The sequence below is a fragment of the Haemorhous mexicanus genome, chromosome 6, assembly GCF_027477595.1.
Source record: "Haemorhous mexicanus isolate bHaeMex1 chromosome 6, bHaeMex1.pri, whole genome shotgun sequence".
Classification (NCBI taxonomy): domain Eukaryota; kingdom Metazoa; phylum Chordata; class Aves; order Passeriformes; family Fringillidae; genus Haemorhous; species Haemorhous mexicanus.
In genome coordinates, this window is record NC_082346.1 from 45,238,045 (window position 1) to 45,264,800 (window position 26,756).

The window sequence follows — 26,756 nt, forward strand, 5'->3', positions numbered from 1 at the left end:
TGTCTCTTAGGTAGCTTCCCTCCGGATTTTGAAGTCAGCTAATGACACTTCTGCTCCCTTGGAGTTCCATTCATCTTCTAACTGCATTCTTCCTGCTAGATCTCACAATTATTTTTTGGGTAGTGAGGACTGTTTGTTTCCCAAGAAGAATAACAGAACAAAACAGGTGTTTAGATAAGAGCCTGTCTGTGGCTGCATTTTATATAACGAGTGACTAGTAATAATCAGTAGAGATGTTGCGCCAATAACTCTTTATCTACATCTCCTGAATTTGTTGCCTGGTTTCTCACCTGTCTTCTGTGATTTTTTATGGGAACAAATGTGTCACTGTCTTCAGGTGAATGCTGTAAAGAGCAGTGTGAAAGAAAGTGTTTGCATTGAAGCAGAACCAATGAAATGTGTCCTGAGGAAGCTCAAAATGACACTTCTGTGTATTCTCCAGTGCCATCTACCGGCAGAACTACCCACTAGAGACTTGAAGGCCAAGAACATTCTCTTAAGTGGCAGCAATTTTAAAACATTTTTTTTTTCTTCTTTCAGGAGCAAGGCAAGATTGGTGTAGTCTTCAATATTGGCACAGTGGACATTTCTATTAAAGAGGAAAGCACACCTGTAAATGATGGCAAATATCACGTGGTACGCTTTACCAGGAATGGTGGCAATGCAACACTTCAGGTTGACAGCTGGCCAGTGAATGAACACTACCCCACAGGTACATATATTTTCCTTTATTTCCCTCTTTCAGTGTATCTGTGCCTATAACCTAATGTTTAATAACAAATGGTTGCTATATAAATCTTTGTTGCTTCATCCCGACAATAAATTCACGAGCCTGGTGATGCATATTCTGCCTCTTGGAAAACAAATGAATGGTCCTTTACACTGGAAGAATAAGCATGCCAACTGTGTGGTATGATGTCCATAGATCATGCTATTTCAGAGGTCTCTAAGTGAATCCTGGTTCTACAAAGCCAGTCAATGACAAACTTGGTTTTGCTACTAGTGATATTTTCTAAATATTTAGGGTAAAAAGTTTTGAACAGACTTTATGAAAGGGAGCTGTGAAATGAAAAAGACTCTAGCCATACCCCAGATACTGTCTATATAAATATAGAGTAGAAATGTAAAGAACATGGAAAATAAGGAAGTATTTGAGCAGACCTTATGCTTGCCTCATAATTTTTTATCATCTGAATTTCACTTTCTTTCTTAGGTTTGCAGATACAAAGGTTAACACAGCATCTAACCGAAACTGACAACTCCTAGTTGACTTTCTGTCAAAATACAGTGGGAAAATTCAATATCTTTGGAAATTATCACCCTTAATCCACCAGAAATAGTGAATAACTAACTCTTGATACACCGTCACATGTTTTATCCCACCACTGGCAAATCACAATGTCATGATACTTTGTCACCATGCTAAAAGATCAAACTTAGACCAAGTGAAAAACAGATTGCTTTGTGTGCTGCTGACAGTGTATTAGATTGCTGAGATCTGATGATGTGCATGGTTATAAAAGGAAGAATGAACAAAAGGGAAAAACTCCAGTGTTAACCACATTCTCCTATTCATATGTCTCCTAAGGTCAAGCCATGATCTTGGTTTTTGATATTGAGACTAAGAAACATTCATTTCTTTATTTCTAGGTTGTGCAGTAGTAACTCAAGACAAAAGGAAGATTTCTTGCTAGTGGTGTAGGAATTGTTCAAAAGAAACTTAAACTCAAACTATAGGAAATATTCTAACTTGAAGTTATATACTAATTTATGTGACATTATAATAATAAATTACTCCAAGGGGATGACTTCATCTCTTCTACTCCCTCAGAAAGCACACAGGAAGGTTTTTAAAAGTGAGTCATCTGTGCTATATTGCTCTCTACTACATATGTCCCTTTGTCAGTGTTTTGTGAGGTATATGCAAAAGGATACATTTCAATTATTAACTTTTTCTGTGAAAAAATTATTTTTGAAGAATGCCATAACGGATATGCTGTGTTAGGTTCTAGCTCTGCTATCCATTGGTTTGAGAGGAAAGGTCCAGCTGAGGATCTTTCTTCTGCTCCTTTCATCAATTATTTTGTGAAATACCTCCAATCCAGTTGGCAGTCAATTACAGTCACTACAAACCCTATAAAAAAATTTTCTTCTTATATTGCTTGCTGTGGTATGTCTCTCGTGTAAAGAAACAAAATATTCAGCTCAATGCTTTAGAGATTTTTTTTTTTTTTTAAGGGAAAATAAATCACACTCAGAGACTACCTCAGTACCCTGGGCTTCTGCCTAGGCTAAAGATATTTCTCTGTTTTCATTAGAAGATGTATGGTTTTGTGGAATCAGCATTAATCTTATATTCTGGGCTAGTACTGAGTGTGTGCAGTTGTACCCTAAGAAAAAAGGACACCTTTATCTTCCAGACACCTTTTCCTTTCTGTGCACGTATTTCAATTTTGTCTGTTTGTAGATGATGAATTTTTCAGCCTGTCCCTGTGAAAATAAGGCTTATGGGACCATACTTTGTGTGTTCAGGTTTCTCCCTTACTTGTTTCATACTTCTTTCAAACCAATATTTTAGCCAAATTAAAAAAAAAAATAGGCAAAAAAATACTACATTACTGTGGGAAAAACCCAAGCAAACCAACAAACAAACATAAAAACCCCAAGGGAAGAAGGCAGTGTTCCAGCCTTCCCAAAGAAAAGGACTGTGGCTTGATGTCAATTCATGTTAAATACCAGAATATCCATATAATACAGTGGCATTATGAATGCCTAAGATTCAGAAAAGATTCAATGAACCAATTATTGCAGGAAACCAATACTTATTAGTCCCATTTTCGGTGCAGTCAATGGTTTGAAAAAAAGACTGAACAGGAACTTTTAAAATTAATTACTTGTTGTCTTTCCCAACCCAAACTTGCACTGTTGTTTTTTGATCTGACTGCAAGACCAAACCTGTGTTCAGCAGAGATTGAGTTCTGTAAAGGCTTTGTGGTTGGATGGACCCAGGCTAATCCAGTGTGTTTCCACTGGAACCTGCTGAAAATTTAAATTCATATCAAACTTGGGTGATAGTAGCTGAGCAATCCCCTGTGTTTCACATAGCATCATATGAATTCTGGAAACGGTTATTTGTAGTGTTTAAAAAATGTATTTGTAGACCATGCTTGCTTGGGCACACTGTGTTTTCTGTTAAATGAACAATTTCATGTGTATTTGGTTTTCCACACAGTGCTATACCCTAATGTTTACAAATTTTATAAACTCTCTGATGTTTCTTCTTTGTCATCACACACGGTGCAATCTTCAGTCAGGGCCGCATTCTGCATGGCGTTTCCATGCTACTCTCTGAGTTTTATTACTTGTGGAAGGATTATACATTAGGTTCATAATTACTTGCTCAATGAAAAGTACAAATAAACGTTGGATATTCATTAAATGAGCAAAGTGAGAGAATATTGGCTTTCCTTAAAATACAGTCTTTAGTTAAATTGAAATTAACTGAAACTAGCCCAATGGGACCAAAAGATTTCAAAGCTGTATTTTTACAACTTCAAATAAAAGACAAGGAAAATAGAATGACACCAAACTTACAACTCAGGCACTGACATTTTGGGTTTTATAGCATCCAATTGCATTCCAGTCACCTGCAACATGAGCTTTACACTTTCTTGTAAGGAAAAAGGTTAGAGAAAAATGGTAAAGGAGGGAATTAACTTGGAACTAAAGTTGGCTTTGTGACTGAAATAATGCAAATTACTAGGGATGATCTCTCATCTTCAGTACCATCTCAAGGTACCAGAGTTTCTGTTACTTGTTACTGAACAGTAAGACAGAACAGTGGCCCAGTATAGGTATCTGATACAAAGCTCCTGAGAATAGGGAGATGTCAAAGAAGTAGCATTAACATAAAGGCTGCTGTCTGCAATTTAGCTGTTGTGGTTCAGCCAAAACCATTGGGCTGTCTTTGATTTATTTGCATTAGTTTTGTTCTTTCTCCTCTCTCTCAAGAACACAGTAAGGAGATGGGCTTCTTCCATAGGCTGTACTGATATAGCCAATTTCTTCATGCTTGATTCATTAAGTGGATGATCACAATGTGATAGAATTTTTCTCAGTCAGGGTATAAAACTTTTGCTGTAGTCTAAATTACAGTTTTCTGTGACTTCCTCCCTTCTGTTGTCTCTCATTCTTTCATCCTTTCAAGTATCTCCCAGAAAATAGGTTGTGTTTGGTCACTGTTTTTTTCCTGCTTTTATGTTCCTGGGGAGAACTTTCTCTATATCTAAATAAATTGTTTAATGATGAAATTTGAGCAAGTTTGGACCCAGACTTCAGGAAGAGGAAGTATCTGACATATTTTTGTTTTGATTAAAATGAAACCCATCAAATTTGAGACAGGTTACAGAAATTTTCAGAACAGTTAGAAATAAATCTTCAGTTTTTTACACAGAACTGGGATACCTCAGTCCTTAAGTTTTCATTATTTCTTAAGCAGGACATTTTTTTTTTTACTCAGTTCACTGTCTTTCCTTGCAAAAAAATACTTTGTGTGTTGCCAGATTTGTAGTGTATGTCAAAACAAGCCTGATACTCCTGTTCATTCATCCAGGCACCAACTACATTTTCTGCAGTAGGAAAAAAAACCCAAAACAAAGCTAGGCGAAGAGAAGCTGTAGAGTAAGAGCATTCATGATTAAAAAAAAATCTTATTGAAGTAATGTTTTAAAGGAGAAGATTAAAGGAAAGAAGGCAACAGGTAGGAAGGAGCTGTCATTTAAAGAAATGCATGATCCAGCAACACAAGTGTAGCCTGGATTTTTTAATGCATTTTAGAAAGAAGAATTAAGACAGTATTAAACAACTGGATTATTACCAGGGTTCACTATTTCATCCATACAGTACATATTTTATATTTTTCCCCTTTATCATTCTTGAGTTATCTCTCAGTTTTCTTGCAGTAGTCTTTGCCCTTTCAAATTACATTATTCTGCACGTTTCTTGCTATGGATAAAAGGAAAAAAATAGTTCATCCTCTATGCCCCTACTTCATTCGGTCTCTGAAGTACATTTCTGAGAGGAAATTGTATTTCTGGGAAAGCTGGACAGTTAGCTCTTGGCAGCAGAACTGACTGCTCTGGCCAGATAAGTGCATACCTATAAAACAAAAAGCTGATTCTGAGACCATGATATCTGTGCTGGGATTTTCTTTCAGAGTAGTTCCAGTTCAAAGGATTGAATGTTCCTGTACTGTTGGGCATATCTTCTTTTCGCAATTTCATTTGAAAGCAATCCAATTTGAGCTACATCTTTGTTAGTCTATGTGAGACAAAGTCCTTGTCTAAAACAATAAGCTTTCCAGAAAAAGGTCAGAGTGATAATGGTTGAGATTCTCCTACCTATATAAAATGTGAAAAGCATCAACCTAACCTTGCTAAAATGTATTTCTTCATTTGCTAGGTGGAAAGATCTGAGGTAGCTTGATTTGTGCCACGCACTTTATGTAAGATAGGGAAGAAAACTGGCTGAGTTCTTACTTGCTTTTTTCAATAATTTTTCTAGCTAACTGAAGGAATACTGAAGGATGCTGGCAGCAGGACTCCTCTCAATTATCTACAAGGTTCTTTGTGTCTGGGGAGGTCCCTGCTGACTGGAATCTAGCCACTACTGTTCCAGGCTATAAGAAGGGTGTGAGAAAAGATACAGGGAGCTACAGACCTGTTAGTCTAAACTCAGCTCCTGGAAACATGATGAAGATTATACTGTATGCTATTGAAAGGCATTTAAAGAATAATGCAGTCATAAAGCACACTGAACATGGGTTCACAAGGGGAATGTTCCATGTAACTAATTTTATGTCTTTCTATTGTAAGGTCATCTGCCTCATGGATGAAGGGAAGGCAGTGGATGTAGTTTTCCCTGGATTTTAGCAATGCTTGTGATACCATCCCTCACAGCACTATTCCAGACAAGTTGTGGGATGAGCTGTGCACAGTGCACTGGGTTAGGAACTGGCTGAACTTGAACTGCAGAGCTCAGAGGGCTGCGGTGGATGGGGTTACATCTGCCTGGCAACTGGTCACCAGAGCTGTTCTTAGGGTTCAGTTCCAGGGACAGTTCTGTTCAAAATATTCATTCTTCTGTGGTAAGCTCACCTATCTCATGCATGAAGGGAAGGTAGTGGCTGTAGAAAGTTTGCTAGTGAGACTAAACTGGCAGGTGCTGTTGACCCCTTCAGGGGACAGGAAGGGGATTCTAGGTGGAAGAGAGCATTGGAAAATTATTAATGGGATAAAATTAGGCAAGAACAAATTCTGGATTCTGCACCTGGAGCAGGATAACACCAGACATTATTAGGAATTAGGAGAGGAGTGGCAGGAGGACAGCCCTGAAGAAAGGGATCTGGGGTGCTGGTGGGCAGCAGCTCAGTGTAAGTCTTATGTGGACCCTGACAGTGAAAACAGCAAACCATGTCCTGGGGAGCATAAAAGCCAGCACAGACAGCCAGTCAAAAGAAGTGGTTATCCTGTTCTATTCAGTGTTTGTGTGGTCTCACTCCTGGTAGTGTCCCATAATTTGTGAAGGATGTGAAGATCCATGAGGATGTCCAGAGGACAGCAACAAAGCTGGCGACAGGGCTGGAAGGCATGTCCTATGGAGAGGGGCTAAGGACTTCAGGGTCATGGAGTTTGGAGCAAAGCAGGCTAGGGGTGACATTGCTCTTTGCAGCTTTCTGAGGAGTGGAAGCAGAGACAGGTGCTGTGCTATTTTTCCATGGTCCTTAGTGCTAGGACATGTAGGAGTGTTTCAAAGCTGTGCTAGAGGAGGTTCACAATAGATCTTAGGAAGCATTACTTTACTGACAGCCTGGTCAAACAACCATTTTTCTAGAGAGATTGTCAGCAGGCCTCATGCCCATAACTGTTTAAGAGGCATTTGGATACTGCCCTTAAGAACATATTTTGACTTTTGGCCAACCCTGATTGAGCTAGATAATTGTTGTAGCTACTTTCCAAATATTCTAGTCTAGTCTCAACTACTTGCTTACAAAGAAATAGACAATGTCAGGCAGAGGTTATAGTTCTGCCTATAAGTGAAAGGTGATGCAACAAAGGCTATAGAAAGAATCTCATGACTGTCAGTTTTTCTCATTTTTTTTCACTTTGTGGTCTTTTGTCTTTGGGAAAATTTCATGATTTTGAGACACGTTTTGGGACACCTGAAATTATATACTGCATCTCTGTAACATAGAAAAAAAATCGATGTATTTTTTATTTCATCTGTTTTAGCTGTAGAGAATTTATTATGGTGGTGGAAAGTACTTGAAGTATTTGTGTTTGTCTTGATAAGATTGAAAGTTTGGTTCCATCTTATTCTTCCTTTAGGAAAAGTATTCTATGATTAAAAGTATCAGAATAATTGGAATCTGGCATATTTTAAATTGTTGTTACCCATCTGATACTTTTGCAAAGTGCTGAATATTTCTCAGTGAGATGATGTTAACACTTTCCTGTTTGCATGCTTGTTTGATTGTACCAAATTGGAATATTAGAAATGGTTACAGCCTAATAAAATTAAAAATATCTAGATCCTATTCTTTTTTCATAAATACCCAAACAATTCTATTGTAGACACTTTAAAAATGGAATCATACAGTAGGAGAACTTAAGCTAGCATCAGAGATTTTACAGGAATTGTAAGGTGGGGAAAATGAAGCATGAGGCTGTTTTGTCAAGAGCAGACCGAATACTGCTAATGTGAAATGGAAATGCCATTTTATAAAAGAGGAACCTGAAGCTGGTTTAAGTAGTAAGTGTTGCATGGCACTCCACAACCCATGATGGGTACTTTTGTAAATTTCTGTGAAAAACCAAAAAGCAGATTTCATTTCCAGAGATGTGGATATCCACAGATCCAGCTATCTTTAAATGCAATGTTGGTTCTAAGTATCTCTAAAAATGGTTCTACCCATCTCTACAAGTAAAATTCCATGAGTTTTACACAGCTGTGACTATTGAATGAGAATTCATAGTCTGCTTTAAAACAGGTCATTTATTGTCCTACTTAAGCCATTTATTACCTTTCCCTTGTTATTTTCAGTCTCCTTCCACAACTGGCACGATCTTTTTGTTCAATGAGGTCCATTTCCCACCTCATCCCTCTACTGAAAGGACTCTTCTCTTCTCTTCTCTTCTCTTCTCTTCTCTTCTCTTCTCTTCTCTTCTCTTCTCTTCTCTTCTCTTCTCTTCTCTTCTCTTCTCTTCTCTTCTCTTCTCTTCTCTCCCTTATTTTTGGCTTTATTTAGTTTTTATCGACAACATTTTCTTTCTCTCCCTCTGTGATTTCCCAGCCGTGAGATAAATAGCCTTGTATCTTACAAGCTAAATACAATTACTGCTATCAAAACTGGAGTCTTTCTCTCCCTGTAAATGTCTCTTGGAAGTTGATAAGCTGTTCAAAGCAAACTGCAGGCTTCTGCCTAATCCTGAGATTAAACATAACCACCCAGAAGACAGCAAGAGATAATTGAGGGGGGGGGGGAGATGGTGCTGGGGAAGACAGGCAGGAGAGGAGGAGAAAATGAGATCCTCTCCTGAGATATTAAGAGGACATACAGAAGGCTCAAGGTTATTTGTAAAGGAATTACACAAAACACACAAGAGCTTGTTATGATGAGGAATTTCCTCAGATAATGCAGTGGTTGTTGTAGTTGTTAAAGACAAAATTTAGCAAGGATTTGTTTGATGTAAAGCATACAGGGCAGCTCCCACTCATGATTGCTGATTTTTACATATTATACCCATCTTGTCCTGGAAACAGAAGGTCTCACAAGATTGTATCCAGATTCTTTGTGCATGCTAGAGTTCATCTCATTGGCTTTATTGCTGAACATGGGGAGACAGTAGATTTCCCAAGACTGAAGCAGGGGACTGAGCTGACTTTTCTATGCTCTGTTTTGGTACCTGCTGACAAACCTAGAAAATAAGAGTGCCTTAATTGTGGAGAAATAGTGTGTGATATCTGTATTAGTCTTCACTTATATAGGCAGAACTACTGAAGGTTAATAGTTTTTATCAGTCAGCCCAATAGATTTGAAAAAATCAGTCTCATTTCACGATATATAAGTTCTTCATGGCAGTTTTGTGGTTTTTTTTTTACTCAGTGGCATTATAGTTTTCTCCTTCTGTAATTTTTTTGCATCTTCTGTTTCTGAAAGCTTGTCTGTTTTTAACTGTTATCAATGGGATATTACCTTTTCCAACTTTGCTTTATTTAATTTATAATGCATTAGACAAGAAAAAGAAGGTAAGTGTAGATGGTGTAATAGTAGCATCACTGGGGAAATTAGGAAACAACGACATATCCTTTCTTCAGCTGACATGTGCACTGATTTTGTAAATAATATACAATGTTGTGATTATTAGTTCTTGTGAGGTCAATGATGTAAAGTCCAATGCTGATTGTGAAATTTAAAAAGAAGACTCAAAAGCAGAACTAATGGAGATGTCTGAGTCATTGCAACAAGTTCTTTCTAAGTTTGTACTTCTCCCTGCACAGAACCTCTACATGGCTTATATTGCACCACTTCAGCGATTTACAAATGTTCAGAAATGGAACCTTAAAGGAAATTTCTTGTTCTCTGTGCTATTCCGAGCCTTAGTCCTCCTCCCCCAAATTCATTCTGTGTCTTGCAGAATAATTTTAACATGTCATTTCCTCTTTTTTCCACCCTTCAACTCCCCACAAAAACTTTGGCTTCTGCCTTCTTGTGAACCTGTAGCAATCTTTTCCTTCCCTCAGACTTGAGGCTGTTATGATCTCCTTTTCACTTCTGAAACCTTGCTTCTGAAACCAAGGTAATAGTAAGAAGTTTGGCTGAACCCAGTTGTCTTCATGAAAGTGGATCTTGTGCTGGATGACTTAGAATCATTAATAAGATATGTTGCTTGATCTGCATGCTGAAGGGATTTTTTTCTTGGCGCTACAAGATCCCACTGTGGTCTTAATTCTTTCCTATCCAAATGTCCTTCTGAGTGGGCAATGAGTAAGGAACAAGAGAACTGATTTTTGAGTAGCCCTGTAGGCTGAATGTGATCACCAGGGTTCTTGTCGCATACTTTGTTGTGGATTTTGACTTTTCACATTGTACTCATTTTGTGGGACTTAAATGAGCTCTCAGATGCTTCCTATCAGCATGAATTGGAGACAGCATATAAAGTGCCTTTGACAGATTTACTGCATTTCATAATGAGCCTAAAACATATAAAAAGACAGGGTTAATAAAACAGAATTGGAGAAGCACATTTTGAAGGCAGTACTGCAGCATATGTTGAAAGATCTGCCAAGAGGGATGATTAAAGCATGACAAGTTGATGAAATCAAGAGTTGATTGTAGCTTGTCACTCCAGGGCCATAGCATCTATAATATATTTATAGGGTTGGAAAACTGATAAATATGGCTACCTGATATGAACACTCAAGTTTTGTTCCCCTGTATCCAATGACATATAAAACTCCACATATGAGGTCATCAACAAACAAACATACTTTGAAATTTGTGCAAAAAACCTCATGTTAATGCACGGGTTTCCATACTGGATGATGGGATAGGATCTGACACGATATAAAAGTTACATAAATGTTGCCACTATGCTTAGAGTTCAACTGCCATGTACTTTGTGCTTGACTTTTCCACAGAAAAAAATGAAGCTGTGGTTTATTGCTTATTTGCTCCATCCTCAAGAGTTTCATGAAAATGTTGTAAGGATTTTCTGTCTTCCAAATTCTGTTTTTCAGAACAGAAGAGAAGACAGAAAACAAACAAATAAACAAGTGGTTATATTGCAGCTTCCAGTATCCATTGCTCCTGTTTTGTTTCTTAAAACTGCTCTGAACTCTTGCAACACCCTGCATTCAGTCTGAGTGAGCTGTAGTTTTACTTTCACTAAGTACCTCAAGCCCATGTGAATGGCAGCCTATCAAGCACTGGAATTTGTCAGCTTGGAATCAAGAAAGAGGGAAATGCATGGGTCTTTATGAAGACATGTAAGGTAATGAAGCACAGCAAGCAGCACAGTATGATTTAACAGCAATAGGGTTGAAAGAAGGAGTTTACCTGAGGAAGGAAGTAAACCCAGAAAAGTATCTTTATACAAGTTGCTATGACCATCTAATTCTGACCCAGTATCCCACTGATAGTCCTTGAGGGAGAGTGGAGAGGAATAAGAAGTATTCTTCTCTAGCAGTCTTTATTACTGCTACATGACAATCACATAAAAAGTTCTTCTAACATGAAAATACATGCCTCAGAGGCAATACTAGTTTTAATTTAGCCAAAATATTTATTTTGTTTATAGCCTAGATAGAGAAAATATTACCGGAAAGTACTGACAGTTTGAGTAAAAGTTTTTTTGGTGCTGTCCAAAAAAACAGAGATATGTTCTGTATGTATTGTATATTAAGCTGTTAGCTGAATTAGTGTAGCAACACTCTTACTTCATCCTGAATCAGACTAGATGTCTAATATGTAAAATCTACAGATGAATACCAAATACATTAACAGAAAATTTGCTTTAGTGGTCCAAATGACACTTCTTTCCAATGGTCCTGGATTTGGGATTCTCTATCTTCCCAGAGCCTGATTATTTGTCTAATCAAGCTTATTGAGTCTGAGACGTGTCAAGTGTCTGATGCTCCAGAGAATTACAGTAACCCACCATGGCATCAACAAAAATATGCCCCAGAAGATGTCCTTCTGAAATAAATTGCCCTACTTCTGCATTTAGTTTGTGATCTGAAATATGAAGTCAAATAAACTGTATGTGTTTGTATCAAATCTACCGTAATAACATTTGTATTTCTCAGTTGGAAAGCAAATGTTTCCTTGTTTTCCCCTCATTGATTTATTCAGGAAGACATGATTGTGTGGAAATACTCCCACTTCTTCTGCAGCTGGAGAAGTTACTTTACTGCATTGTGACCCCATTGCTCAGCCAAATTTAAACCATAACAAACCAAAACCTAGGTAGTTTAGTGGCATCTCTAATTTTCCTCTATTTCTCTGATTCTTTTTCCATTGATGGTATTGATTCTCAAATCTCACTTCTATCCTCTTAGCTTAGTTTTACTGACTAGGGTTCTTTGTAAGATAAATTCTTGCAACACAGAGTGAATGCCTAGGAAAAGTTGTATTAACCTTTGACAATGGTAGTACAGCATAAACTGAAACTTGTGAAGATTTGAGCTTTATGATTTCCTAGTCCTAGATTTGCTCTATATCAGATGATCACTTAAAATATTCCAAGATACAGTATCCATACGGCTCTGATGCATCTTTCTGCCTAATTGTTCTCACCTGGTATCTGATTTAAGAACCCTGGAATATTCCTAAGTATTGGCATTGCATTCATATACTTACCACAGGCTTTTGAGTCCCATCCCAGTGCCTGAGATGCAGTGGATCAAAACAGATACAATCCATGTGGTTTTCCCTGTATTTCTTTGACGTCCAGCCATTGTCCATGAATAGTAATTACATGCTAAGAGATATGGGTATATCCTGATAGCTTGGTCTTCCCAACAATTCCATGCCAAAGTATACAGCTGTTCACACAGGCATGTGTATCCTGACTGAATGCTCAGATATTTTGAACTGTTCTCATCTGTTTGTGTTCATTGCTTCATGATTGTATGAGGTCCAGGTACCGAGCATAAACCTTATCAACAATGATTTCTGGTAAATTTATCCTTTGCTGGCATAAAACTAATTAGAACCATAGAAGGACTTGAGTTGGAAGGGATCTTTAGGATCATCTAGTTCCACACTCCCTGCCACGGGTGGGGACACCTTCCACTAGAACACATTGCTCAGAGCTCCATCCAACCAATGGCTTGATGTACCTGATGGTACATCAAATCTAGCTGTGTAATGTAGTGCCGAGAAGGATGGAGAAATATTTCTCAGATGGAGACTCAGGCTAAATACAATCCTGCTGCACAGCACAGTGCAGTGAGTTCCCAGACATTAATATATTTACGTTTCTCCCCTGGGTTAGTTCTATTTCAGTTCTCCTGATCAAACAGAGTTTTTATGTTTTATTTCTTCTCTATCTCCCTCTCTCTCCCTAACTCTCCTTCTGTCCCTGTCTCTCTCTCATAAACACACATGTGTGCACAGTAAGAATGAGCAAACAAACATCTGTCCTGAGGGATCACAGGCTTGAACAACTTTGTGCTTTTCTGATCACATTGCCTGCAGAAAAAACAGTGCCAGCTGTAATCCCAGGTTGATGTGCTGACATGCAGTGACAGAAGGGGTTTATGCATCCACATCAGCCTTTTCCCTGCTCACTAAAGGCACTGGAAAGCATGAAGTCATTAAAATCCAATGCTACAATCTGAAGTAGAGCAACTGTGTGAAAGGATAGTCAGAAATGAAAGGGGCCAGTCATGGAACTAGGAGTCAGAAGTTCATGAATCCCAGCCTTGTGTTTAGAGATGCCTTTCTCTGTGATCTTTTATCCTTCTCTGTAATGCTTTTACCACTCTGCAGCTCAGTTTTTCCCATCAGTAAACTGAGGATAAAGCTCCAATTTACCTTATGTTTGGTGACTTCAATAGAAAATATTCTACAATTCACTGAACATGGAAGTCTTTCTGGGTCAATGCATTTGCATCTTTGCTACTTACTGAGTACCTGGTGCTCTTGGTCATGGCACAAGTTTGTGAACAGCATCTGTCTTTGAGAAGACTCATTGGGTTGCTACAGAATCCTAGAATTTTCTTTTCCTTTTTCTAAACTGATGCAAACAGAAGAATTGATTTTCTGATTTGTAGCAATTAGAAACGGGAAAGGCCTGTTTGCTCTCATTTGTTCCATTCTGTAATAAACTGATATCCCCCAAAAGTTTTTCAGGGAAAATTTTAAATAATTCAAGAATTTCCCTGAGGATACTCTAGCACTGTCTAATAGGCAATCTTGATAGGAAGTGCTTCTTAATAAATTTCTTCTTTCATCAGTTTCTTACATGCTTTTAATTATTTCCTGGCACTCATCCTAGAGAACTTGCCACTTCCATAGAGTTTTTTGCCATTTGGTATTTTGTAACTGGTTAGGTTTTCAGTCTCATCAGTGACATTTGACTGAGGGCCTTACAGGCATTACTCTCTTTATTGTTACTGACGGAGCAGCTTCCCTACAGTAGCACTGTATTTATGGGAAAGGACTGCACATGCTCTCTCTATTTGTACATTTAACTCCTCATATTATCTGCCTAATAATATGTGCAGGGGGAAATGAGATTCAGAAACATCTGGAGGTTTCTAATGGAGCCAATCCAGCTACCAGCACCAAGGCAGAGACTTCAGGTCTGCTGGAACTGAGCTGCTCTTGTTGGCAGGGTTGTGGTAGCAAGCCACTGACCCTTCAAGAAGCAGGTATAAAGCTACAAGTTTTCTTACCTTAGATCATGCACCCTCCAAAGGCAACTGAGCTGTTTTCAGTCTCACCTTGCTCCTGGAAGCAAAATAGCTACACTCCTGTGGCTCCAATGCCTAACCCCAAATATGTAAATTAGATTCGTGTTTCTATGTCCTGACTTTGCCTAATGCACAAAACAGATAAACAACCTCCAGATAAATGAGAGTTAATAGAATTTAAAGTGTCAATACAAATAAAGTGCTTTTGGTATTTGATTATTGCTGCTTATTCCCACTGGGCAACATAAATCACATCCTGACCTTTCACAAGGGAATCCAAGTGGGATGTGGGGATAATAGCAGAGTATTTTATTCCAATCTCTGATTTCTTCCTGCAAAATGATTTTTTTTTCTTGCTTAAAATGGAAAGATCAATATGTAGTTTCAGTTTTTCTTTAATAGACGCTTCAGCCTTGGCTACCTTACATGGGGCTCAATTTAGATCTGGTCAATGAAAAAACACAGTAATTTACACATTCCTTACAAAAGATTTCAAATATCTAGTAATGTCGGCACACAAATTGTTTCATATTTTTACAGAGGTTGAACTGGTAACTGCTTTCTCTGCACTGTACACTAGTTCAGTTTTCCAGCATAGCTCAAATGAGAACTACAGCAGACTGCTTTTATTTCATGCCCATGGCCTCAACTTCTAACAGGCTGAAGTGATTCAGCATAATGTGCACATATAAAATAGGACTTGAGTCACATTTTTGACAATATTTTTTTTCTTCTGGATGCTTGAAAAGGTTTGATTAACCTTCTTCCACCTTTGCTAGTCTGAGTTTTCTTTCGTTTTCTTCCTATTGTGCTTCTGTGTTAGATTATCAAGGGTAAGGCACTTATTTTCTCAGTCATCCAAAACAGGATTGAAAGACTAATCTAAGGGAGGTTGAAATGTTACTGATCTTGTCCTGGGGCAGAGCATTGAATTAGATGACTTCTTCAAGTCTTTCTTAGTCTTATTAGTGTCACTGTGGTCGACGTTAGCTATGCCTCCTGCACAGACATTTAAACTCCTATCTCTTAGTTTGCTTCTGAATTTCCCAACGATTTTGGCCTTACATTAAATTAGAACCCCAAGGTTTTTAGGCCAAAAAAGATCAGATAAAATAGGGAGTGGTGGCATTGTAAAGATTTTGGTAGAGGTGCAGAGACTTAGAAACAGCTCCAGCTGCCTGAATAATCTTTACTGTTGGAGTCTTGCTGGCTAATTCTCTCTCATATTTTTAGTACTTACATTACCAAAACCTTGTTGTCTCTTGTCATGAGGGCAGTGAGCTGAGGAGGGTTGCAATGTGAAGGTCAGCTTTTAACTCCAGTCCATAGTGAGATGAACAGAATAAAAGGTGTTGCTCTCAGCAAACAATGTGATCAGAGGGAATTGAAGATAAAGTCAAGGGCATCCAGGACTAAGGGGAAAATGAGGACAAGAAATAAAAAGAGAATTCAGTAGCAAAAGATACAATTTTATTGAACAGTGAAGGTAGGGAAAGAATATGATATCCAAGAACTGAAGCAAAGCTAAACAATGTTAAGACTTGTCTATTTTTCAATTCACTAAAATGAAATGAAATCCCAAATTTTAATTAATTTTCTATAGCTCTCCTTTTATACAAGGCAAAACTGAAGCTTAACAAGAATTTTTAGAGGTATAGCTTTTGATAGTTAGGAAGATTCCAGATCATCTGCCTTGTAATTATTTTGTTTAGCATGGCCATCCTATCTCATTTTTTTATAAGCCACATCTGTGGTTTCAGGTTTGGACATTTTCCAAGTGTTTTCTAAAGCCACTGTAAGTAGAGATTTTTTGCGTGTTTGGATTTTAGTGCAACCATTCTCTATGTTATATAAGACAAACCACAATATGGTCTTACAACAACACAACAAAATAAACATCTATACATAAACAGACCTGATGCTAAAATTTGATTGTAAGTGTTGTTATTCCTTTCTGATGTATGGAGGAAGGTCTAGTCTTAAAAATAGATTCCAGTCCTTTACTAATAGACTTATGTCAGTTATCTAATTGCATACAAGCTATGAACAAATAGTGGTTGTACTTTGTAGTAATTAAAACAAAATATATACTTAAGGAAATTTGAAAATTGAGCAAATCAGTATCTTTTAAGGTTTTAGTGCAGCTGCCTGAAAACAGAAATGGTTAAAGAGGCTCAGTCTGTGCCAATCACAAGCACACTTGGGAAACTTTTGTTCCCTTTATCAGAGGGTAAATGGCAGCTTCTCCATGATGCATGCAAGTCTCCTTTTCCAGGGCATACAGCATCAGCCCTTGGAGAGTTTTGGCATTGAATTGAACTGAATCAGTTTATGTTAGTAGAGCATTAACCCATCAAATATAAACTTTTCATGCTGTAGCAGACTGCTTCTCTCCCATGATGATGTCAATTAAGTGTGTGTAAATCTTAGTGAGATTATGGGCATCCATAAAAACTCAAAGGGAGCTGGCATTACAGGCTGCTGGGTAAACTGAGCTATCAAGCACTGAGTGTTAACAAGCCCTTTTCCTGCTGATATTCCATCTACAGTAAGGGGAAAATGGTAGAAACATTTTAAAGCTTGAACACTGATCTCAAGATATTTCTTTAAATCATTATTATCACTGTAGCATCTTTCACTTAATAACTGCCCATTAGATAAAATGTCTCATTCTTTTTAGAGACTTAGAAGCAATGAAGAAAATTCTGCTTCATAAAACAGCCTTTGACAGTAATTTAGATCAGATGAGTGTTTTCTTATGGTATTCTTTTCAGCATCTTCACAGATTTGACAACACATCAGGACGGATTAATATTCCACCTAGAAACAACTACTTTCTTTTTGCCCAGTGCAATTTGCTGGAACCTTTCCATTTTTCTCTTTCACACCTAAGAGGTAGTAAATCATTATGATTGGTCTAGGCCAAGAAGTAAGATTTTTCAAAGCTTCATTTGTTCTTGTACTTTCTTTGGCTTAAGATTCCATTTTGGTTTAGAAATAAGCTTAATGCAATAAAGGTTACTTGTTTTCTTAAAGGAACCATCAGCAGAAAAGAATAACATCTTCTAGCACTGAAGGGTTTTGGAAGAAAATTCTGCTTTGCCCGTGAGCAAATTTAAACTGTGTCCCTTGGACTCTTGCACTGCATAAAAAGTATTTCCTGTGGGAACTGCCAATAGTGATTGGCACAAGCAAATTATTTTGATTTTTTTTTCCCATTATAGTTTGGTCTAAATTGAAGATTATCGAAAGCTAAAGTTCAAAGTGAATCCGATCTATTTCTCAGTATAGTCTGTAGAGCAGTGATACCAAGGGCTTCAGAAGAAAGACACAATGTCAGCAACCGATCATACTTAACCAATAGGCTCTTGTTTTCATGACTGGATTGCACATTTCCTTTGGAAAAAGAGGGACAGTCCAAGAAAACCCAAAAAACATAGAGCACTTCTGCCATATTCCTTTCATAAGTATTTGGTCCTTAGCAATGTACATGGTATTTGAAATATTTAGAATATTCAGGTTAACCAAGATTCAAGAATCTAGAAGATTTCAAGATGTTACTGTTAAAATACTTGAGGTCATAAAAGTCTAATTGCTTATCAGTTTGTTGAAAAATTTAGGACATGCAGCAGAATTTCTATTAATTGTGCATATAAGTCCTAAATGGGAGAAAAGACTTATTTTAATCCTAGTCTTCACAGTTGGCTTTAGAATTTTTACAAGAAAAAGGAATAAAAATAGGCAAAATAATGTCATATGAGGCACAGTTCTTTAGAAGAAGCTAAGTTGTTAAGCAGGTCGAAGTCATTTTGATATACAGGAATTTATTATGTGGATGAAGGAAAAAAGAGGAAACTTATCTAAAATGAGCCTTTCCTATTGGTACTTGAATCACTTAAGTAGCTAGAATCTATGGCAAGAAGATATTTAGTAAATCACAAGTAGCAAAACCAATCAACACAATTTTACTGTAAAAAGCTATATCCTGCGACCTTTGAGACCCACATTGATTCTGACTGCAGAAGAACTGTGTGATAAGGAGTATTTTCTGAAAATTTAAATCACTCTATTCTGTGTAGTCTATTCTGAAAAACAGCCTGGAATCAAATCTGGACTGAAAAGGAAAAAAAAGAGAGAATCTATATGAGTTATGTGAAAGGGTTGTTTGAATGTGTGTATCATTCAACTATAGAAAGAAATTACATTGAGGTCACAAAAGGATTGTTAAAATTTCTGTGTATGAAGATGGACAAGCAACACCTTTGAATCACATCATGCCTCAGCTGTCAGAGGTTCAAGAAGCTTTCTTCATGCCAAACTTATGTTACTTCGTGTTGCAAACCATGATATTTCCTTTTTGAGCTCTCATATCAAATGTTGTGTTTATTTTCTAAAGCACAACTCCAAGTCAGTATTAATTTAATAATTGTGTGGTTCTATTGGTTTTATTTAATGGCTATTCTAAGCACTTAATGATGAAAAGGTTGTTCTTTACCTCACTGTTGTAATTGGATATATGAGTGAACACATTCTCATGCACATGTTTTTAAAAATCATTCTTACTTATGTCTGAAATAAAATTTAAAAACAAACCAAAAAAGAATAGATCAGATACTAATGTCGCAATATAAACCTACTTGAATTTTCTAATGCCCTTCAAATTTTCATTGCTTTTAAAGGTATGATTTTTATATGTATTTTAATATCGCTGAATATATCTGCATAATAATAACATAATAAAATTAAATTAAACCTGATTTAAAAAAAAAAAAAGGTTTTTAAAGATGTGGTGGGGAATAGTTGTCCTTTCCGACTTTCTTGAAGGTCTAGAGCTATAAGAAACCTATTTTTCATCATCATGCCTTTTTTGATTGTCCCACTTGCTTTTTTTACCTCAGTCTTGTTGGCCTGTTCTTGTCAGACACCCTGTTTCTGAGGAATTTCAATTCACCACGTTTTTTTCTTTTCTACAGTCAGCCTTTCACACAGAGGAAGAAGCAGTCCATGCCAGCCCCTGGCTGACTCTAGTGTTCCTCTGAACTGTCTTCATTCTGAAAAAGATCTCATTGCCAGCAGTAAAAGGTTACTTTTGTACATACTAATATGGATGAAGACAGTGGAGTTTCTTGTTGCTTGTAAATAGTGTTAGAGAATTTCTTTGGGACTATAGAAAGTGTGCCTTCCCATCAACGTTATATTTTCCATGCACTCATGGAACCAGTAGTCCCAGCTCAAAATGGACTCTATAAAAGTGGGGAATAACCACCATTTCTATCAAAACTGTGTCTGTCACTATCACTTGCAATATAGATGCAGTAGCAGCCTCTTTGTAAGTGATCAAGTCTGAGTTGAGAGAGAAATTTAGGTCTTTAAGTGCCATTGAAATGCCTCCTGAGAATTTTTCAGGACCTAGTACTCTTTCCCCACATGCAAAAAAAAATATTAAAACCAAAATATATAGACATACTGCCCCTAAACAAAAAAAAAAAAAAAATCTTAAAGGAGATGCAGAATTTGGATGATTGCATTTATGCGATTTTATCTGTTTTGGTGGGCATGGATTAGTGTGTTGAGAAATGCCTAAGCTGAATGTCTTGCTAACTGATCTTAAAAAATAATTTTTTTTTTGTAGTGAGCTTGACTTAGTTTTGTTTTTGTTCTCCCCAAACCAATGAGTCTGCTTCCCTGTCCTATAAGCTACCCCTAGGCTTAAATGAATGGCAGAATTTGCAGGAAAAGAAGCTGTCATTTCAGTTTCTTATTAATAAACAGATCAAATATCACTGTTTTTTTAATATTACTGTCTCTTTAGCTTTAGGTAGAGTTTTTTCTTTGTTTTTGTTGTTTCTATTAACTCAGCTCCTCTTTATCAGTTTTGTTCAAATTTTCTGTATAGGAATATGTATTCATAGAAGTATAGAACAGACTTTTTTGGTGGTGCTGATATGAATTATGAGAGCTGGGAATTTACTTAAATGTAACTTCATGTCTGTGAGTGATGCCACAGTTCATTGTTAAATATGATTTGACAGATGACTGAGAGAGTATTTTCAATTTTATCTTTTCCTTTTAGTTTATCTAAGTAACCAAGTGTATATGGCAGGCATCTGAGGTGCAACAGAGAAAGTGGAGCAATTATGTGTGTTAGCTGGTGCTTAATTAGATATTTCTGTGATGGGGAATAGCAGTTTCCCCCAATTAATATATAATATGGAAGGTAAAAAGTCATCTAATTTTTCAGGAAGGTAGCAAGTAATTTGGCCAGTGAAGTTGTTCTAAAATGCATTTTCTTCTTTTTTACCGTGTACCCCAAATAAGCAGCAAGGCTCCTAAATGTTCATCATTATATTTGGAGATACTAACTCAAATGCAAATTGCTGCTTTCCTTACAGCTGACCTTACAGTAATATAGATGATTTTTACAAATGCTCCTTAAGATTAGCTCCTATGGATCCTTGTGGGATTATATCTGGTGTGTTGCTATAGTGCTTCTCACATGCTGCAGAAAGTCAGCAGTTCCAAGGTGCTGCTGGAGAGCCCAGCTGTGGTCAGCAGGTACCTCACACAGACTGGCAGCATTTCTGAGCAACAGCTGTGCAGTGAGGAGGATCAAACACATGAGATTCACCAGTCATATTCCCTGCAGTATGACAGTGTCTGCTCTTGACTGGGTGGACTTACATTATTTAGTTTTTAATTATGCTTTTTTTCATTGGTGTCTCTTTACATTGAAAAAAATTGCAGCATCTGTTTCAGAAAGCCAAATAAATATGAAGCCCCATTAGGATATTTATATGTGTGACTTTAAAGGCAATACTGCAAATTGTGCAGAGCAAATTGTGCTGACTTCGACCACCATTTATTCAAAACACATACTGGAGCACAACTGATCTACTGAACCTCTTGCTTATAGTAGCATTACTTCAGTAAGTTGTGGACTTAATCCTTTTTCTACAATATTATAATGTTGTACGTAAAAAAAAAAGGACTTCTCTTATGCCTGTCTGAAGAGTTTTTTTAAAAATAACACTTGAAGCAAAAATTAGAATTAATCAAAAAATTACTCTGGTTGAAGAAGATGAAAAAGCAGAGTGGTGGCACTTGTTCACTGTCTTTCCTAGCATCATCAAACTGAGCTGCTCCTTTCTACTAGAGGTTTCATCTGACCTGTACAATTTTCTAGTAGCTAGGGAATTTGGACAGAGGCTTTGTTTGAATCCTTTTCCTCTCTGTGCTGTGCAAGTAATAGGAGCTTTCCACCAAAGCACACTTTAATGGCTTAGTCTATTATCCATCAACATGGAACAATGGAACTGTAATTGCCGGAATTTACATTTTGGCTAATTATTTCTGCTTTTATTTAAATTCGTTTCTAAGAGTTTTTTTTATTCTGGCAACAGGCCCAAGACTTTGGTAACTGAACAGAAGTTTTCATGTATCCTTAATTAACAGTTCTTCCTCTTTTTAAATTTTACTTCTCTTTTTTCCTGTTAATCTTTCCATTCTTAGGTGTTTCGATTTTTTTTCTATTAGATACTTTGGCATCAATTTCTTCTATTTTCTTCCTTTTATTTTCCTGTTTGCTGGGTTTCTAGTCCTAACACGCATCTTTTACCAGTGCAAGAAGGTTTTTGAAATTACTGCTGTGTGACTGACATATTGTGCCATGTCCATATGGAATCAGATCAAGAGTCTGATCAGAATGTTTTAACTCATGGCACTGAGTTCACGAAGGGTCTCACATTGCAGACAAATTGCACATGCCTTCTAACCAATTTGGATAAACAAATACTCTGAGGAGAATCTGAGTTATCTTTTTTTTGTAGGCTTTAATTTCTTTGACCTTCCAGAACCTCAGGCAATTGGATGTATAACTATTCTCCACTCTACTAAAGATAAATCTCTCTCTTTTCAAATATATATATATATATATCTATGTACACACGTACACACTTATTTATCTATAGCTAAATAAGGTCATAAAAAAATCAAAAATCTAGGATGTTTTAACTATTTCATTGACTTTACAGATTGTTTTTAAGCTGTTTTTTAAACTTTAAAGGCAACACTGATAGTGAACGGTTCCAAATGGTAAAACAGAAAATCCCCTTCAAATATAACCGGCCTGTAGAGGAGTGGCTGCAGGAAAAAGGTAACAGTCATTAAAACTTTCATTTTAAACCCATTTGGTTCTAAACTCTCATTTTTAAAGCCTGCAAATAAATGTTTCTTAAATGATAATCGCCTGCTGCATAAATGAGTGTTTTAATTTTCATTATAATTTGTGTCAGCTTCCACCTGCCATATGTTGATAAATCATGCTATAATACATTGCTATTAAAATGCAGTTAAAGGGACGAAATTCTAAGCTTGCTGTAATAGTAATGACAAACAAGCAAAAATTCAGGAGATGATTTCTAAAAAAAAAAAAAGTCAAATGAAGAAGAGTGAAGAGCAACAACATGTATTATGGCAATTTAACCACTGCATGATTTTCCTATTTTAATTTTGGCTTCAGCTACATGTATATCTTTTTTATTGAAGTTTTGTTAAAAGATTTTCAAATCTACTTGTTAAACCACTTCCTTTAAGTTGATTTTTCTCATGAGTCTGATTAGCCACTATGGCTATGTATTTCCTAATTGTATTAATATAATTAAATGATTTTAAAAAATGTTGTAAAGAAAACATTTTTTAACATTTTCATTTAAATTACAGAGAGGGAGACAGAGAAAATTATTGTTCTGTTGCTTTTATGCTATGTCTGGAGTACAGGTTGAACAGTCAAATAATATTTGTCTAAAATATGGATCAAATTCTTAGTCTAAGGCAGTGCCGCTTAATTTTGTGGGTTTGCCTGGAGTAATTGGCTTCAGTTCAACAAAAAACTTGTTAACATGAATAAGTCCAGATGGCTTGAGTGAAAGTTCTGCATGCAGTCCATGACCTTTTGAAATGGGACTTGTGTCAGAACAGTAATTTTTTTTTTTTTTTTTTTTTTTGTAAGGAATTTGGAGAGGGGAAAAAATCTTGGATGTAGAACCCATTTTAAACCCTTTTGAAGATAACAGAATAACTTGGTTTCAGTAGGGCATGAACTAGGCTCCTGGTAATACAATGGAGTAAAAGTCAGGAAGATTTTCTCCCTGTATTAGTAAATGTGGTATTAAAAAGCGAATGCATTGTAACTAACTCCTTGCCTTGAAATCTAGACAAAGCAGAACACAATCTTCTCTTGTTTCCATTTATGAAAGTACAGCTAATAAAAGGGGGTGACCTTTGAACTCAGGTTTTGCATTTTCTGTGCTGATTTAAACCATGGTTGCTAACGCATTTTCCAGGAGGGAAAACCAGTCTCTTGTGGGACTGGAAAAATATAATTTATGTTCTGTTTCAAATTTCTAATGTCAGCTGAATTAACAAATTGATTTATCCAGTATGAATTAAGGTCAGGAAGGATGTGGCTAAATCCAGCCAAAATATTTTCACTTGAAGGGCCTGGTCCTGCAAAGTGTTGTGCACACTCGGTTCCTATTAACTTGAACAAGAGCTGGCAGTGTTGCTCACTTTTCAGGTTTGGTCTACAAAGGTGTAATGTTTAAAACTAAAGCTAAAGTATTATATGAAAATAAGGCAAAAATATTTGTTTAACCAAAACAGAATTGTTTTTTTACCACCGGTATGTCATAAACAGTTAATTCAGCTAAACTGTAAATAAATTTGAAGATAACAATAAACAGAAAATGCTATTGAGTCTCAGTGGGTTGCCCTATTAATTTACAAGATCAAACTAAAATAGATAAATAAAGTTTAACACTAAAAAGAGAATAATTTTGGTAAGTCTGAATTGCTAAAGTCCCTTTAACACTAAAGACAATGATTGCCTCAATTTTGTTAAAAGAGATGCATGTCTAATTCCTTGATGCAATTCATGTGCTTGAGAAAACCATCTTTTTTTTTTTTTCTTTTGGTTTGGTTATGGGTTTGTTGGTTTTTTGGTTTTTTTCATTTTTGGTTTTCCACAAAATCTTTTACTTTATGTCACAGCTTCTACAAGTTTGAGCTTAAAAGCATGCCAAGACAGTTTCATTTGTAATCCATCCTGAAGCTTTGTACTGAAGTCTACCTTTTGTGGATATTGACGCTTTGTTAAAAGACAATCACACATGCACTAGAGTCTAAAAGAGACAATATTTGAGTCTTCAGGCACTCTCAAAGCACTGGATGTGGTCAGGCTAGAAGGATAGGGCTATACTTTTACTAAAGTGAAAGGAAATTCAGTCTTTCCATTATGTGTCAAGGAGTGACACTGTGCAGTGTAACACCTGAGACAATATTGTAACTTGGTTTGTTCATTCCAAAGTAGACAGACATTTTCAGCGATTCAGGTACCACTCAACTTTAAAAAATATAAGAATGAGTAATTTATGTAGCTGTTCACCAGCCTGCTTATCTGTCTGGTCATCCATCTAACAATTAATGTAACATGGAAACCTTCTGTCCGAAGACTTTATAAAGAGGGTGAGTGAAAGGGTAGCTTCCTATCAAAATGGAGCAAGACAAGCTGATGGATGGAGGAATAGATTCATCAAAGAGTCAGCATATAGAATAGCTGTCTTGCCCATATGAGTTCTTGGCTTGTGTGAGGTAAGATGAAACACTTTTTGATTGACATATTTGAATGCTATAGATTTGGTCTTCCTTTGATACTGCTATGTTATTCATAATAATGAAATAGTTCATTCTTGGAAAACAAATATAACACCTTATCTTTCTGAAGTGGCATCACTATTGGCTTTGAAGGGCTTTTAAATTCTATAAATTAAAATAATTTTAAGATCCCAGGTTTACAGCCTGGAATTGCATGAGTAATAAGCAAAATATTAAATGCTAATAACTTCATTGAGATTATGTATGTGAATATAAAAATAAGTGTTAGTCTTAAATTGTTCAACTTCAGTAGTCATAAATCCAGCAGATTTCCTTAGCAGAATACTTGGTGTCTGCTAAGGCACAGATGCTACCTGTTCTGCAATTGGATGAGCTAATAAAGACCCAGAAGCATCTCATCAAAAGGATTGATCCCAGAAGTACTTAATTATTCAAATCTCTCTTACCTGTAAAGTCTCCTTGATGTAAGTGGCTGCACTTTTGAAGCAAGTACTATTAGTATGAATTAGGATTTGCAAAATCAGGCCCAAAATCTCTTCTAGTGCTATGGAAAAGTTGCACTTCAGATTTCTCTGTGGTATTTTTAATTAGAATTCAGTTTTCCAAATGAAGAAGACAATGAGAGAGCAAAGAAATAAGAGCCTGAACTATTCAGAATGCTTACAAAACCCCTCATTATTTTTCTTTAGTATGACACTACTATAGCAGTAGGAAGAGTTCTCTTTGGAAAAAAAAGGACTGCAGAATTGAATTACATACCTAGTAGAATTTACTAATATAAATAGTTCATCAATAAAATCCAGTGGCCAGATAGATTTTACTTGGGGGAAGTAAAGGCTTCAGCTAAATTCCATTCAACGAATGATCAGAAGAGACATATGGTGGCAGAATGAAGTGTATATTCTCTCCAAAGATTTTTCTCATTCCATGTTCATTTCCCTGGTGTCTTTACTGTGCGCATGCACACCATCTTAGAGCAAAGAATGAGGAATTGCAAGTAGTAGGTGGCTGCAACAAGTGATTGTTCTTTTAGCAAACACATTTTTAGTATGGTTTCCAGCATTAACCATATAGTGCAATGCATGAATCCTGATCTGGAAAACCATTTAACAGTGAAGACTCCAAATTACACAATCAAATTTCTTTTTTTTTTCTTTTTTTTTTTCTGGAAAAGGGTCACGTCCTTGGTGTACACTTTCTTTCAACATTAGAAGATGCAAATGAAGGCCCAGAATTGGAGACATGGTCTCTCTTTTTCAGGCTTAATATACTTACTCTTCATTCTTGCAAATAATGCAAGAGATATGACAGACATGTAAAGCCATGCTATGAGCTTGGGTTAGAATAGTTGATATCCTGAGCTGAGTCATAATCCTCCAGTAAAAGTGGGAGAACCCCTCTCCTATCCTTGTTTGGGGAGCTCTCCCACCTGGAACAGCAAAAAAATTTTCCTTTCTTATCACCTTCCACCTTCTTCCCTTTGGCAAAATATGAAAAAAGATACTAAATTAATTCAAATTAAGAAGGAAATGGAAATGCAAGTGGAAAACTGAACTGACTGTTATCTTCCATCTGTTTTAAGAGATAACATCTCAAGATTACTGAAA

At 36.5% G+C, this 26,756-nt stretch overlaps 1 protein-coding gene across 6 annotated transcripts in view; it reads left to right on the forward strand.

Moving 5' to 3' along the window:
- The window catches only part of NRXN3 (neurexin 3), a 907,297-nt gene that overhangs the window by 772,576 nt on the left and 107,965 nt on the right, over positions 1-26,756 (forward strand). For all 6 annotated transcript variants that reach the window (XM_059850080.1, XM_059850081.1, XM_059850082.1 and 3 more), the window contains 2 exons: positions 541-712; positions 22,541-22,630. In XM_059850080.1, the coding sequence (XP_059706063.1) occupies positions 541-712; positions 22,541-22,630 (262 nt within the window). The remainder of the gene's footprint in view (positions 1-540; positions 713-22,540; positions 22,631-26,756) is intronic.